We start from the raw sequence: 16,574 nt of genomic DNA on the forward strand, positions 1-16,574 counted from the left end.
AAAGCAGCAGTAAATGCCCTTTTACACGGGCAAATGAGTGTTAATACAAATGCTCATTCCCGATCATTGCCCTGCGTAAACAGGGCAATGATCAGCCGATGAACAAGCAAGCGCTCGTTCATGTACTGATCTGCTCATTTTCACGGCCAATAAAATTGTCGCTATTCGGCAGCACAACTTCCTGTGTGAACAGAGAGATGTACTGTTGACATAATGGAAATGTATGGGGACGAACGAGCTGTCTTGTTGATTGGCGCTAGTTTTCACAGCCTATATCGGGCAGTGTAAAAGGACCTTAAAGGGAATGTGTCGCTAGAAGTTTTATTTTTTTCAGTTAAACAATTTAGTATTTGAGTGATTGCACATTGTTTTAATTTTTTCACAAGTCAGGAAATATTATAAATTAGATTCTAATTTATAACCTTTCCATGTGCTGGTCACTAGAGGGAGCAGTTCCCAAAATTGCAGCATGGTCACTGTGGTAAAGTAACCTCATTGATTTCTGCTGCAAATTTGGGGTGGACAGACTCTCCTCTAGTGTCCTCACACATTCCCCCCTCCCTTCTTCTGGCTAGTGCCAGGAAAAGGAGGGGTTTGAAGGTCTTCAAACCTCCTACACTGTGTGCTGCCATTTTCTGAGCGACTGCACATTGCTAGGAGGATTAGATACAGTGCTCAGCAGACAGTATCACATGAACATACACGAACATAATACACACATCACATACACGAACGTAAATTATCTGCTCCTGTCGCCTCCGCTGGTCTACGCTCCTTGCGCCTTCACTTTGTTGAACATATGGGCGGAAACCGCGTCCGGAAGTCGTCATCTAACTGTCCGGCAGCGGCTTCCGGTCCACATGAAAATGGCGCCGGATTTCGCTCTACGAACTAGCTTAGTTTTGGTCTGTGTGGGAGCGGCGCATGCGCCGTTCCCACACAGACGGCGTACGCTTCTGAGAATGGAACGGCTCTTCGCATTCTCTATGGGGTTGTATGTGATGTATTCCATCTCTGTATGTGTCGTTAATCGACACATACAGAGATGAAAAAAAAAATGGCAACCCCTATAGAGAAGTAAAAGTAAGAACACAGTAAAAAGTTTAAAGTCACAACACTAATAAATACAATTTTTGTTTATATTTTATTAAAAGCAATATAATAAGAAAAAAAAATAATTCATGACACCTTCCCTTTAAGGCTGGATGCACACATGGCAAATTATATTGTATACATTTCTGCGACCGAAAATCTGTTCAATTCATCTAAATAGGGTTGTTTCTGCAGAAAGCACATGGATTTCTGCACGTTCCGATCAGATGAATGGAATGGATTTTCAGTCGCAGAAATTTCTGCAACAAAATCTGCCATGTGACTCCACCCTAATTGTTTTCACCACCATCAACACAAAACCTCGGTCTTTGAGTAGAGGAGGGAATTTTCCTATAATTAACATTTTTCACCTATCCACAGTATAGGTGATTAAATATAAGATCGCTGGGGGCCCCACCACTGGTCTCCCACCGATCTCTAGAAGAATGGATCCAATCCTAGTTTATCCTCACTGCACAATTGCAGTGAGGAGGATTTTCAACTGGAGCTGCGATTGCGCTTGTGCGCTGCCAGTCCTTGCATTGTCTATAGGGCTGACAGAAACAGCCAAGCGCTACATGCAGCTCCATTCAAAACCCTACTTACTGCGATTGCACAGTGGGTCAATCCCCCTGTTTAGAGATTGTGGGGGTCCCAGTGTTTGGGGCCAAGCAATCCTACATGATCTCCTATCCTGTGGATAGGTAATAAAAAGGTTTTCCCACAATTAACATTTAAGTTGTTTCTGACTACAGACTTGTTGATGGTATCTTATCACAACCAGTAGAATTGTGAAAACCACCCTGGGCTATAAATTACAGGCTAGAACAAAATACCAGTACATTATCAGCTACATTTTTATTCTATGTATGTATATGTATATGTATATATATATATATATATACAGTCCAATGGTAGATGAACACAGCACTCCAATGGTTTCCAAAAAATCAGGCCATGTGCTCGTTACCTGGGGGTGAATCAATTCCCCAACATCCAAATAGAAAGAAGCATAGAACACAGCAACGGCACCAGGACTTCAGAGTAGATGAAAGCAAAAAGTGGATTTATTCACCTCAGTATAAGCAACGTTTCGGTTCAACAGGAACCTTTCTCAAGCCTGGCTTGAGAAAGGTTCCTGTTGAACCGAAACGTTGCTTATACTGAGGTGAATAAATCCACTTTTTGCTTTCATCTACTCTGAAGTCCTGGTGCCGTTGCTGTGTTCTATGCTTCTTTATATATATATATATATATATATATATATATATATATATATATATATATTATATGTATGCTAAAACTCACTCAAAGTTGGACATACACGTTTTATTATTTTCAATGTGACTTGAAATGTAGTTAAGTGTCTTAATTTCTTTTTACAGGAAAGGGTGACATGGCCATGTCAAACATTGTGGGATCAAATGTATTTGACATGCTTTGTTTGGGAGTTCCATGGTTTATCAAGACTGTTTTCATAGACCGGTCATTACCAGTGGAAGTGAACAGCACCGGATTAACCTATACTACCATCTCTCTATTGTTCTCAATCTTTTTTATATTTGTGGCAGTACATGTAAATGGGTGGAAGCTTGATAAGAAGTTGGGTGTCATCTGTCTAATCATGTACCTTGTTTTTGCTACATTGTCCATTTTGTATGAACTAGGAATTATAGGAAATACACCTGTACGTTCCTGTGGAGACTAGTAAATGTGACTTTTGATCAACTCATTTACTTTTCATTATTTATTTGCTCCTTTCACCATGTCGTTTTTAAAAAAAAAAATATGATGTGGGGTCCCCACATTTTTAATAACCAGCCAGATACAACACAGCAGCACCATAGCAGTACCAGGATGGGAAGGACCACAGTGTTTGGGCCTTCCCGGCCTAATAATACCAGCCTACTGCCGCCTCTGTGCCCGACTATCGCTTCAGATGGTTGGGTACTGGATTCCCATACTCCTGGTGTTGGTGGGTCCCGGAGAAATAATGGGGGGTTCGTGTTAGCCTTTTCAACACAAAGCACCACCTTAGTAATTGGACAGCGGCCATTGCTAAGGCAGTGGTAATTAAGTAAAAAAACAAAAACAGACACACACAAAATATTTTATTGAAATAAAACTCCCCACTCAACCCTAGTTAACCATTTTATTTAAAAAAAAAAAAAAAAGACGTCCTTGAATCCGAAAAAGCCCAACAACCGAACCTGTAAAACAAAACAAAAAAAGGATGGAATGGCATAATAGGCTACACTAATCTATCTTGAGGGATCCCATAAAAATAAAAAACACATACCACAGTTACGTTTTTTTAACATGAGGGCATATGGGTGACGGATGCCACTATATGGCATCCGTCACGGGTATACAGTAAAAGTATACCTCAGGGAGCTCCTGACATCGCTGACCATATAAGGAGTAATGTCAGGGGCTTCCCCAGAGCCAGAATCTTCAAACAGTGCGCTAGTAGAGACTCTGCCCCAGGACTCTTGCCCTGGGAAAGCTCCTGATGTCACGGTCTATATATTGACCGTGATGTCAAGGACTTCCCCAGAGCTGAAGTCCCAGAGCAGAGTCTATTCTAGCTCTCTGTTCCGGGACTCCAGCTCTGTGGAAGCCCCTGACATCAATGTCCATATATGGACAGTGATGTCCGGGGCTTCCCCGGAGCAGCAGAGCCTATACTAGCTCTGTGCTCTGGGACTCCTCTCCTCCTGACATCACTGTCAAAATATGGTCAGTGATGTCAGTGGCTTTCCCAGAGCCGGAGTCCCAGAACAGAGCGCTAGAATAGGGAGATGTCAGGGGCTTCCCCAGCATTTCGGAGCAGGGCCTATACTAGTGCTCTGCTTTTGAACTCCGGCTCTGGTGTTGCCCCGGACATCACATGCTGGTCCAGGAGGATCCCCTGACGTCACTGTCTATGGACAGTGACGTCAAGGGCTCCTCCAGCAGAGGAATCCCCGACCAAACCGGTGGCAACGCTCTGGCTGGCGATCACACTCCAAGAGGGAGCCCGATGGAGTTATCTACTGGGGGGGGGTGGCACTATCTACTATGTAATTATCTACAGAGGGCATTGTGGCATTATCTAGCGGGGGTGTGGCATTATCTACAGAGGGCACTGTGGCACTATCTAAAAAGGGGCTGCTCCGTCTTGACATTCTTGTGTCTGCCAAACGCTGCCGTACAGTCACGCCCTGTACATGAAACCAGCACTGGAGCTGTGCGCGCTTCATCTTCAGCGGCTGTCAGCTGTCATACACAGCTGACATCCCGCTGCGATGGCAGTTACCGCCGATCGCACCATTTAACCCCTTCAATGCGGCTGTCAATGGCATCTGCCAAATTGAAGCGGTTGACAGAGGGAGGGGGCTCCCTCTGTACCCCCCGGGCCCCCCTCCCGCGATGGATCCCGGGTGGCGATGGTTGCTATGGCAACCAGGAAGCCGTTGTTAGGTACGATAGCAGGACCAAATACGCTAACTGTCAGATGAAGAATGACAGTTACAATACACTGCACTACATCAGTAGTGTAGTATATTGTACCGGGGATCAGAAGACCAGATCTTCAAGTCCCCAGGTCAGTGTAATAATAAAAGTGAAAAAAGTAAAAAAAAATGTGAAAGAAAAATAAATAAAAGTTGTAACTAATAAAAACAACAATCGCCCTGTTTCCCTCATCAACTCCTTTTATTATTAGAAGAAAAATGAAAACATGAAAAAAAACTATGCATAATAGGTATTGCCGCGTTTGGAACAACCTGATCTATAAAAATATCACTTTATTTTTACCGCACGGTGAACATCGTAAAAATTTTTTAGAAAAAACAAGCATTTTATTTTTTGGTCAACTTGTCTCAAAAAAAATGTAATAAAGTGATCAAAAAGTTTCAAGTAACGCAAAATGGTACCAATGGAAACTACAGTTTGTCACGCATAAAAAAAAGCGCTCCCGCAGCGATATCAACTAAAAAATAAAAAAGTTACGGCTGTCAGAAAATGGCGACACTAAAACATGATTTTTTTTAGAAAAGAGTCTTTTTATTGTGGGAACATAGTGAAACGTAAAAAAAACCATATAAATTTGGTGTCGCTGTAATCGTATCGACCCGCAGAATAAAGTTAACATGTTGTTTATACTGCACGGTGAACACTGTAAAAAAAAAAAAAAAAAAACGTGCTAGCATTGCTGTTTTTTCGTTTCCTCAACTCCCAAAATCGCATGTACCCCAAAATGGAAACAATAAAAATTACAGCTCGTTCCACAAAAAACAAGCCCTCATACAGCTCTGTCAACGGAAAAATAACACGTTATGACTCTCAAAACGCAATGATGCTAAATGACGGCCCAGACAAATTTTTTAGGTCCAGTAGAATTTCACTAAATACCCCACATCATCATTTGCTGGACCCCACAGGTGGACCCTGTAGATTCAGCGGAGATGAGGAAACTTTAGGGCCTTGTGCGGCTTATAGGGCTAGTGAAGAAGTCAAAGATTAGGCAATACTGGAGCGCAGATATTTTGTATAATACCCAATAAACCAGGCCTGTGCATAAAGGATTGGTTCAAAGCGTACTACACCAACCCATGGATTATTCATTCACCCCGTTATTACATCATCCTATTATATGACCTGTTGCACTCTGCCCAGCTTACATATACCATGTACTCCGCCCAGTTTACATATCCGTTGAAGTACTCCGCCCAGCTTACATATGCCCCCATATTAAAAGCTGAAATACCAGTAAAACACCAAGCAAAATCTGCGCATCAAAAGCCAAATGGTCGTCCAACTGAGTACAAGCTGGACACAACACATTGGGCACTGAAATGGCATATCTGTGGAAAACAGCAATTTTCAATCTGCAACATCTATTGTCTACTCATTTTTGCAAAACAATTGTGGGGTCAAAATGCTCACTACACCCCTAGATAAATTCTTTGAGGGATCTAGTTTCCAAAATGGGGTAATTTTTCGGGGGTACCACTGTACTGGTACTATAGCTCAATGCAACATGGTGTCAAAAAACGAATCTTGTAAAATCTCCACTCCAAATACTTAATGGCACTCCTTCCCTTTAGAGCCTTGCTGTGTGTCCAAATAGCAGTTTATGACCATGTGTGGGGTATTGCCGTACTCTGAAGAAGTTTCTTTACAAATGTTATGGTGCTTTTTCTCTATTTGTTGAGAAAATGAAAGTTTTTTAACTAATGCTGCGTCTTATTGGAAAATAATGTAATTTTTAATTTTCACTGCCCATTTCTAATAAAATCTATGAGATACCTGTGGGGTCAAAATGCTCACTACACCCCTAGTTGAATTCCTCTAGGGGTGTAGTTTCCCAAATGGAGTCACTTTTGGGGGGTTTCCACTGTACTGGTAACTTAGGAGCTTTACAAATACAACATGGTGCTGAGAAATCAATCCAACAAAATCTGTACTCCAAAAGCTAAATGGCGTGCCTTCCCTTCTGAGCCCTGCCGCTTGCCCAAACAGCAGTTTAAGACCACATGTTGGGTATTTCCGTACTCTGGAGAAGTTGCTTTACAAATGTTGGGGTGCTTTTCCTCATTTATTTGTTGAAAAAATTAAAAATTCTGAGGTGAAGCTACATCTTATTAGAAAATAATGTAATTTTTCATTTTAACTGACCAATTCTAATTAAATCTATGAAATACCTGTGGGGTCAAAATGCTCACTACCCCCCTAGATGAATTCCTCAATGGGTGTAGTTTCCCAAACGGAGTCACTTTTGGGGGGTTTCCTTTATTTTTGCACCACAAGACCTCTTCTAACGTGACATGGTGCCTGAAATATAATTTAAGAAAAGGAAGGCCGAAAAAAAACTAGGTTCGCCTTTGCTTCTGGGGCCTTTGTTTCAGGCCCGTAACACACTAGGGCCACATGTGGGATATTTCTAGAAACTGCAGAATCAGGGCAATAAATATTCAGTTGTGTTTCTCTGGTAAAAACCTTAAGTATTACAGGAATAATGGATTGAAATGGAATTTCTGCAAAAAAAATGAAATTTGCACATTTTCCTTCCACTTTAACTGCTTGCCGACACAGGACGAGAATGCTCGTCCTGAGCGGCAAGTACTTCGCGCGTTAGGACGAGCATTCTCGTCCTGTGTGACAGCCGTCCCTGCGCGCGATCGAGATCGGGGCAACGACTGTAATACACCACCACGGCCCCACTCTGACAGCGGAGAGAAGAGAAACATCTCTCTGCCGTTAACACTTTGAACGCCGCAATGAAAGCTGATCACGGCGTTCAAGGAGAGGGGACTGCACATTGATCGCGTCACAGAAGATAACTGACGCAATCAAAGCCCACAACTCATATGGCCAGACAGCCCAGGGTCCATTGAAGGACCCCAGGGCTGTCTGTACACAGGCAGTTGTTAGGGCATACCTCAGTATGCACTAACAGGAAATATGTTCAATCAGTACACAGGCTAATGTACTGGCATATTAATATATGCCAGTACAGTACAGCAGAAACAGGGGAGTTGGATCCAGCGCTGAGAGTGCAAATTCTGTTAAAACGGGAATCTATTTCCAAGTTTTATTTTGTCTTGGTTAAAATCGCAGCAGAGAAGCTACGAACAAAAGTTAGTGACGGGTAGGTATAGTCCAAAGTACAGAGAGAAAGAGAGGATAGGCGGTAGCCTACGCGTTTCAGACCTTTGCTAGGTCCTTAGTCATGGCTTATGATCATCATTTCTAATTTATAATACTACCCATTTTTGGTCACTAGATGGAGCTAGTTCCCAAAATTGCAGCATTGCAACATTGGGTTAAAAGCCCTCGCTCTAGTGAGCTCTCAGCATCCCCCCCCCTCCTTTATCCTGGCTAGTGCCGGGATAAACGAGGGGTTTGAACGGTGTAACCTCCTACACTGTGTGTCGCCATTTTTTGAGCTAACACACAGCGTAGTAGGTTTACATACAGTAGTAAACACACACAAACACGAACATACATTGAGATCTCTTACCTGCTCCTGCCGCCGCGGCTCCCTCCGGCCCGTCCGCTCCGTTTGCTGCCGCTGGTCCAAGTGCACAAATCCGGAAGCCGCGACCGGAAGTAGTAATATTACTGTCCGGCCGCGACTTCCGGTCCACAGGAAAATGGCGCCGGACGGCGCCAATTTCGAATTGGACTGTGTGGGAGCGGCGCATGCGCAGTTCCCACACAGACGCCGTACACGGAAGTCAATGGGACGGGAGCCGTTCCCAGTCCCTATGGGACTGTGGCTGCCGTATTCCATGTCTGTATGTGTCGTTAATCGACACAGACAGAAATGGAACACAAAATGGCAGCCCCCATAGGGAAGAAAAAGTGTAAAAATAAAAAAAAGTAAAACACAAACACACAAATGAATATAAACGTTTTTAATAAAGCACTAACATCTTTAACATATAAAAAAATAATTTGTGATGACACTGTTCCTTTAAGGGGTTAAACTAGATTGTTAAAATAAGCACATGGAGTACACTCACAAATTTAATGAAAGTTTAAACCGAACGGTTGAAAAATCACTAATTGATTAACAAATAATTTTGTATTGTATCAAATTTGAAAGTAATGCGGCCCATCAACTTCAAATTTTTTTTTATGTGTGACCTATTTCCTTTGCCGAGTTTGAGACGCCTGGCCTAGGCCCAGTCTTCGTACCAGTGAAGGGAAATCCTAATGCTTCAACATAACATGGCGTTTTGGATAATTGCATGCGTCTGACTTTGTGGGAACAGTTTGGGAAAGGCCCTTTTCTTTTCCAGCATGACTGTGCCCCAGTGCACAAAGCAGGGTCCATAAAGGCATGGTTGGGCGAGTTTGGTGTGGAAGAACTTGACTGGCCCGCACAGAGCCCTGACCTCAACCCCCATTGAACACATTTGTGATTAACTAATGTTCTTCTAGATAAATGGGCATAAATTTCCACAGACACACTCCAATATCTTGTGGAAGCCTTAGGGTATGTTCACATGGCTTATTTTTGGGCCGAAAAATCTGAAGCAGAACGCTTCCAAACATCTGACCATTGATTTGAATGCAAAATACGGCGTGGTGTTCCGACGGGCCATTTTTTTTTTTTTTAAACGGCCGCATAAAAAAACTCCTGCGAAAAAGAAGTGCATGTCACTTCTTGAGCTGTTTTTCATTGACTCTATAGAAAAACAGCTCCAAAAATGGCCGCGAAAAACACGACTTTGCTTAAAAAACTTCTGAAAATCAAGAGCTGTTTTCCCTTGAAAACTGCTCCGTATTTTCAGACGTTTTTTTTTGTAAGCATGTGCACATACCCTCCCTAGAAGAGGGGAAGCCGTTTCAGCTGCAAAGGGACCAACTCCTTATTAATTCCTTTTGGATTTGGAATGGGATGTCCTAAAAGCTCCTGTAGTTGTAATCCGTAGATGTCCAAATACTTTTGTCCATATAGTGTACATGTTTGCCCTTCCATAGTAATCCTACTTATGATGATAAAGTGCTGTTCTGTAGAAATCACTTTTCGGTAGTCCTCTCAGCTTATTGAAAGAGGCTATCAAACCCGTCTGGAAGGACAAACCCCCTAGATTGGAAGTCTTATATTTTGCATAAACCTCAAATGGTAAGAGGGTAATGGTAGAAAAACCTTTATGGGTTTGGAATAAATCAATGGATCATATTAAATCATGAGACAGACCAGGTGAAACAAGACTAACTTTCTCATATCTTTTTAAAGGGGTTTTACGGTCTTTATATTGTGTGCAGATCAGTGGCAGGCACATAGCTGTGAGCCCCTGTTCAAGAACAGTATATAGGCCCCTTGCTCTCCAATATTTCATCATTTATCACCCCCTTACGTCTCTAACGATCAATCAGTAATTGTTAGCCATAAAATTCATTAGCTCAGTTATCCGCCAGCTGTCGCCACCCCCTCCTGCACCAATTATAATTGCATCTATATGAGGCAGATACAATTACATGCATAAGCGCTGAATGGTCGGGCACGTTCCGTGTCTGACCATTCAGCGCCTTACAATGACGCTGTAATGACGCTAAACGACGGAATTTGTTGAAAGGCTTTGATTGGCGGGGCAAGACATTCTGCCCTGCCGATCAGTGCCTTTCAACAAAGATAGCGGCACGATTACGTCGTCGTGTCGCTTGCATCGTTCAGCCCCAGACCTGCTTAGAAGAGAGCAGGTCTGCATTGACACAGGACGGCATGGGAACGGCATCAAGGTGAGTATATAAAGTTGTTTTTTTCTTTAAAAAGTGTGCGTTGCATTATCTACAGGAGGGGAGGGATATATGTTGGGCACAATCTACAGTGGGGGGCTATATGTAGGGAGCTATATACAGGGGGGCTATATGTGGTACACTATACAAGGGGGCTACATGTGGGGCACTATTTACAGGGGGGCTATATGTAGGGCACTATATACAGGGGGGGCTATATGTAGGGCACTACCTACAGGGGGCTATATGTAAGGCACTATCTACAGGGAGAGCTATATGTGGGGCACTATCTACAGAGGGGCTATATGTAGGGCACCATCTATGGGGGGCACTGTCTACAGGGGGATCTATGGGGGCACACTACAGGGAGCACTGTGTGTGTGGGACAGTGTACGGTGCTGTTATAATTAGAGGTGCAGTGTACTATTATGTTTATATTTATGGACGTAGTGTGTGGCATCAATTTTATCTTTGTTTATAGGTGCAGAAATGTTTGGAAAGGGAGAAGCTGAAGACATCTGAGCAGCAAACTGCAGAAACGTGTTGTGGCCTTGAGAAGTCGTCATAGTGGTCTGGACTGGATAGAGAAGAAAAGAGAAAAAGAACAACTAGAATCTGAGATATTTACATTAAGTAACTCCACTGTGACTGTTTATTCAGCCTCTAATCAGTAATATAGTCACAGTATGATCTGCAGCGAGATGATGGGTGCTATGATATTTTTTTTTTTTTGTGAAACCGCATCTCCCAGCATGTCCTTACCATTGTTCGGACCATGCTGGGAGCTGTAGTTTTACGCCGTACCAACCTATACGGCAGGGGTTGCACTAAATTGATCTGTATTTGTGTTGGTGTTGTATTTATGTAATGAGCTTGGTTTTGGTGTTGTATATATGTACTGATCTTTGCTCTGATGCTGTATTTATGTACTGAGCTTGGTTCTGATGCTGTATTTATATGCTGAGCTTGATTCTGATGCTGTATTTATATGCCGAGCTTGATTCTGGTCCTGTATATATGTACTGAGCTTGGATCTGGTGCTGCATTTATGTACTAGGCTTAGTTCTGGTGTGTGTGTGTGTGTGTGTGTGTGTGTGTGTGTGTATCTGTGTGTTTGTGTATATCTGTGTGTTTGTGTATATGTGTGTGTGTGTGTGTTTGTGTATATATGTTTGTGTGTGTGTGTGTTTGTGTATATGTGTCTGTGTGTGTGTTTGTGTATATGTGTGTGTGTGTGTGTTTATGTGTGTGTGTGTGTGTGTGTGTATGCATATATATATATGGGTGTATTTGTGTGTATGTGTATATGTTTGTGTGTATATTTTTGTGTGTGAGTTAGTGTATATCTGTGTGTTTGTGTATATATGTGTGTGTGTGTGTGTGTGTGTGTGTTTATGTGTGTGTGTTTGTGTATATATGGGTGTTTGTGTGTGTGTGTATATCTGTGTGTTTGTGTATATCTGTGTGTTTGTGTATATGTGTGTGTGTGTTTGTGTATATATGTTTGTGTGTGTGTTTGTATATGTGTCTGTGTGTGTGTGTGTTTGTGTATATGTGTGTGTGTTTGTGTATATGTGTGTGTGTGTGTTTATGTGTGTGTGTGTGTGTGTGTATGTATATATATATATGGGTGTATTTGTGTGTATGTGTATATGTTTGTGTGTATATTTTTGTGTGTGAGTTAGTGTATATCTGTGTGTTTGTGTATATATATGTGTGTGTGTGTGTTTATGTGTGTGTGTTTGTGTATATATGGGTGTTTGTGCATGTGTGTGTGTGTGTGTGTGTATATATATATATATATATAATGTATATGTGTACTGAGCTTTTGTTCTTGTATATAGTGCCACTCTGCTCCCACCCCTTGTACATAGTGCCACATGCACAGACCAGTGTGATGCAGTGATGTCATCACACCGGCCTGCGCAGGGAGTCTTTCCAACACCTTATAGGCTGCAGGCCTAAAGTAGCCAGCAGCCTCAGGGCCGATTCAAGCTTTTCTACTGCCTGAGGTGAAAGTTGAAATGGCGCCCCTCAGATTTTGATTGAATTCCCCTGGCTGTTCTACATCACTACCAGCCTCCTCAAACTCTTGCGGATGCTCAGTGCAGCGATGAAGCTGGGCAGAGTACACCTCGCTGCACGGTGCGTGCCCAAGTAGTACAAGGCAATGGCGCATCCAAGAAAGTTGTATTAGCCAGGGGGATGTCGGTCAAACATGGAAAGGTGGGTTTGGAGGCTCCATGACCTCCTTAATGAGTAATTAGCATATAGTATGCTCCGTTTTAAAAGTTGATTTTATAGATTGTGCTGCATCTGAAAAAAACATACATTTGGAAATATTGTCAGATCATGTATTACCGCATGGTGGCAGTTCAAGGGGTTAAAACTACCAGACAGGTTCCCATTAAATATACAATGAATTAATAACAATTACATCTGCCCTGCAATTTTATTCTTTTTAAATATTTCCTATATAATTACAGCTCCGGAACCAAGCTCATACATATATACGGCACAAGAGCCAAGCTCAATACATATATACACCACGAGAAAAAAACCTCTGTACATAAATACAGCATTAATACCAAGATCAGTACATATATACAGCACCAGAACCAAGGTCAGTACATCTATACAATACCAGAACCAAACTCCTAACATAAATACAGCCCCAGAACCAAGCTCCTTACATAAATACAGCCCCAGAACCAAGCGCCGTACATAAATACAGCCCCAGAACCAAGCTCCGTACATAAATACAGCCCCAGAACCAAGCTCCGTACATAAATACAGCCCCAGAACCAAGCTCCTTACATAAATACAGCCCCAGAACCAAGCGCCGTACATAAATACAGCCCCAGAACCAAGCTCAGTACATAAATACAGCCCCAGAACCAAGCTCAGTACATAAATACAGCCCCAGAACCAAGCTCAGTACATAAATACAGCCCCAGAACCAAGCTCAGTACATAAATACAGCCCCAGAACCAAGCTCAGTACATAAATACAGCCCCAGAACCAAGCTCAGTACATAAATACAGCCCCAGAACCAAGCTCAGTACATAAATACAGCCCCAGAACCAAGCTCAGTACATAAATACAGCCCCAGAACCAAGCGCAGTACATAAATACAGCCCCAGAACCAAGCGCAGTACATAAATACAGCCCCAGAACCAAGCGCAGTACATAAATACAGCCCCAGAACCAAGGGCAGTACATATATACAACACCAGAACAAATACAGCTAAATTTAGTGCAACCCCTGTCGTATAAGTTTGTATGGTGTAAAACTACAGCTCCCAGCGTGGCCCAAACAATTGTAAGGATATGCTGGAAAATGCTGTTTCACAAAAAAAAAATATCGTATTATGATCAATCCACACAGGTTTACTCTCCTCCTGACGGCCGCAGTCATGAGTCTGCGAGCACTGGCCCCAGTCTTCTCAGGAGACGCTAGCGCTCACTTCCACTCACCTCGTCCGGGTCCCGTAGGGTGCGCGCGCACGCGCGTGCCTGCTCTTAAAGGGGCAGCGCCCGCACACCGGACTTTAATGTGAATCAGCCCATGGGTGCCCTGGACTATAAAAAGGGCCCAGCCCCTTGCTTCGATGCCTGAGCGTTGTTTGTCGTATCCTAGTTTGTCTAAGCAAATGGTCTCCAAGTGTTTTCCAGTTCCCAGTGTTCCCTGTTCCTGTATCCTGTGCTATCCTGGTCAAGTGCCATGCTGTGCTGTAGTTCTGCTGTGCTGTATTCCATGCCTGCCCTGCTATTCCACGCCTGACGTCTACCCGCTGCCTAGTCCCTGCCTTGCTACTGTCCGAGCTGCCACAGGTACCCTATACAAACTATAGCCTTTGACCTGCGCCCTCAGGTTCTCTTCTCCTTGGTCGACTGCATGAAACGGAAGGCGGACACGCCAGCAGAATGGAGGATCGAGTCTGCTGCCAGATCTGCAGAAAGTCCCTAAAAGCCGTGTCAGCAGCTGGTACCTTGGACGTATCAGGCACCTGGAGAGGGATTCGTGGATGTTGGCCATAGACAATGAACGGTGTCTTCTGTGTGGACTCGCTGGTGTGATTATTATAAGAGAATTCAGCCCACGGGAGCAACTGCACCCAGTCATTATGCTGCTTGGAGATGAAGTGGCGTAAGTAGTTCTCCAAGATCTGATTGATCCTCTCGACCTGACCATTGGACTGAGGATGGTAGGCCGAGGAAAAGTCCAACTTTACACCTAGGAGTCCGCAGAGGGCTCTCCAGAACTTTGAGGTGAAATGAACCCCGGACCAGACACAATGTGCTGCGGCAAGCCGTGCAGGCGGAAGATGTGTTGGATAAACAGCTTGGCCAGTTGTCGAGCAAAAGTAAGACCGGTCAGAGGAACAAAGTGGGCCATCTTCCAAAATCTATCCACCACAACCCAGACAGTACCACCAGGGAGAATCGGGCACAGGCCATGGCTGGAGCAGGCCAGCACGTCTGAAATGAGCGACCTTGTTAGCTCCACACACTGAGCAGGAAGAATCAAAGTCCATAATGTCCTTGGGCAGCGTGGGCCACCAGAAATGACAGGCAATCAGATCCCGGGTCCCCACGTGACCTGCCAGTCTACACGAGTGTCCCAAGCAGAGGATTCTCCCTCGGTCAGCCAGGCGCAAAAAAGTCCTCCCTGGAAGAATGTTCCCAACTTGCAGGGGATTGACAGAGACAATGCAAGACGGATCAATAATGTTCTGTGGAATTTCCATGGTGTCTTCTGTCTCGAAAGACCTGGACAAGGCATCGGATCTCACATCCTTGTCGGCCGGGCGATAATGGAGCTCAAACTGGAACCTGGTAAAGAACAGCGACCACCTGGCCTGACGAGGGTTCAGCCGTTGGGCCGTCTGAAGATAGGTGAGGTTCTTGTGGTCCGTAAAAATCAGGATGGGATGAACTGCGCCCTTTAGTAGAGGTCTCCACTCCTCCAGGGCCAATTTGATGGCCAGTAACTCCCGATCCCTAATCGAGTAGTTGCGTTCTGCGAAAGAGAAGAGCTTAGAGAAATATCCACATGCCCTTGGAACCTCTCTGGAACAGGAGTGCACCAGCACCGACATAGGATGCGTCCAACTCCAACGAGAACTATAGAGAAACATCTGGATGATGGAGGATAGAGGCTGATGTGAAGGCACTCTTCAGGCTATTGAATGCGGACTCTGCCTCAGGAGTCCACACCTTGGCGTTCATGCCCTACTTAGTGAGTTTAGAGATAGATGGCAGTGAGGAGAAGTTTGGAATAAATGGTCTGTAAAAATTGGCGAATCCCAGAAAGCTCTGTATGGCCCTCAAGCCTTGAGGGAGTGGCCATTCCAGGACGGACTTTACCTTTTTCAGGATCCATCTTGAGACCTCTATTCGAGACAATGTAGCCCAGGAAGGGTAGAGCATCCTTTTCAAAAACGCACTTCTCCAACTTGGCGTACAGACAATTCTCCCTTCTTAACCGCAGCAAAACTAAACGGACATGTCTCTGATGAGTCACAGGATCTGGAGAAAAAAATCAAGATGTCATCAAGATAGACCACAACACAAAAATAGAGGTCACGAAAATGTAATTAGCGAACTCCTGGAAGACCGCGGGAGCATTACACAGGCCGAAGGGCATTAATAGATATTCATAGAATCCTTCACGGGTGTTAAATGCAGTTTTCCATTCGTTACCCCGGCGAATCCAGATTAGGTTGTAAGCCCCATGCAGGTCTAGTTTGGAAAAAATCTTGGCAACACGTATACGATCGAACAATTCTGAGATCAGTGGCAACGGATACTTATTTTTCACCGTGATTTGGTTGAGACCCCGGTAGTCAATACAAGGACGCAGGGAGCCATCCTTCTTTTTGACGAAGAAGTACCCAGCTCCTGCCAGGGGAGGAAGACTTCTGTATGAAGCCTCTCTCCAAGTTCTCTTTAACATAGGCGGACATGGACAGATTCTCTGCCAAGGAGAAAGGATATACCCTACCACGGGGAAGGGATTCACCAGGAATCAGCTCGATAAGACAGTCATACACCCGGTGTGGGGGCAGTGTCTCCACCTCCCTTTTGCTGAAGACGTCCGAAAATGCAGCATAATGACTAGGCAATCCTGCCAATGCCCGAGGCAGAGGAGGCTGAGCTGAACAAATCTGCACCAGGCATCGGCTGCGACACTCGGGGCCCCACTGGAGAACCTCTCCAGAGTTCCAGTCCAGGACTGAGGCATG

General features: G+C 44.1%; 1 protein-coding gene across 2 annotated transcripts in view; it reads left to right on the top strand.

The window, feature by feature from the left end:
- The window catches only part of SLC24A5 (solute carrier family 24 member 5), an 82,161-nt gene extending 79,337 nt beyond the window's left edge, over nt 1–2,824 (top strand). For both annotated transcript variants that reach the window (XM_075855224.1, XM_075855223.1), the window contains one exon: nt 2,478–2,824. In XM_075855224.1, the coding sequence (XP_075711339.1) occupies nt 2,478–2,800 (323 nt within the window). In that variant the 3' untranslated portion in view covers nt 2,801–2,824. The remainder of the gene's footprint in view (nt 1–2,477) is intronic.
- Nucleotides 2,825–16,574: the final 13,750 nt, after the last annotated feature.

Source organism: Rhinoderma darwinii, chromosome 3, assembly GCF_050947455.1.
Source record: "Rhinoderma darwinii isolate aRhiDar2 chromosome 3, aRhiDar2.hap1, whole genome shotgun sequence".
NCBI classification, from domain to species: domain Eukaryota; kingdom Metazoa; phylum Chordata; class Amphibia; order Anura; family Rhinodermatidae; genus Rhinoderma; species Rhinoderma darwinii.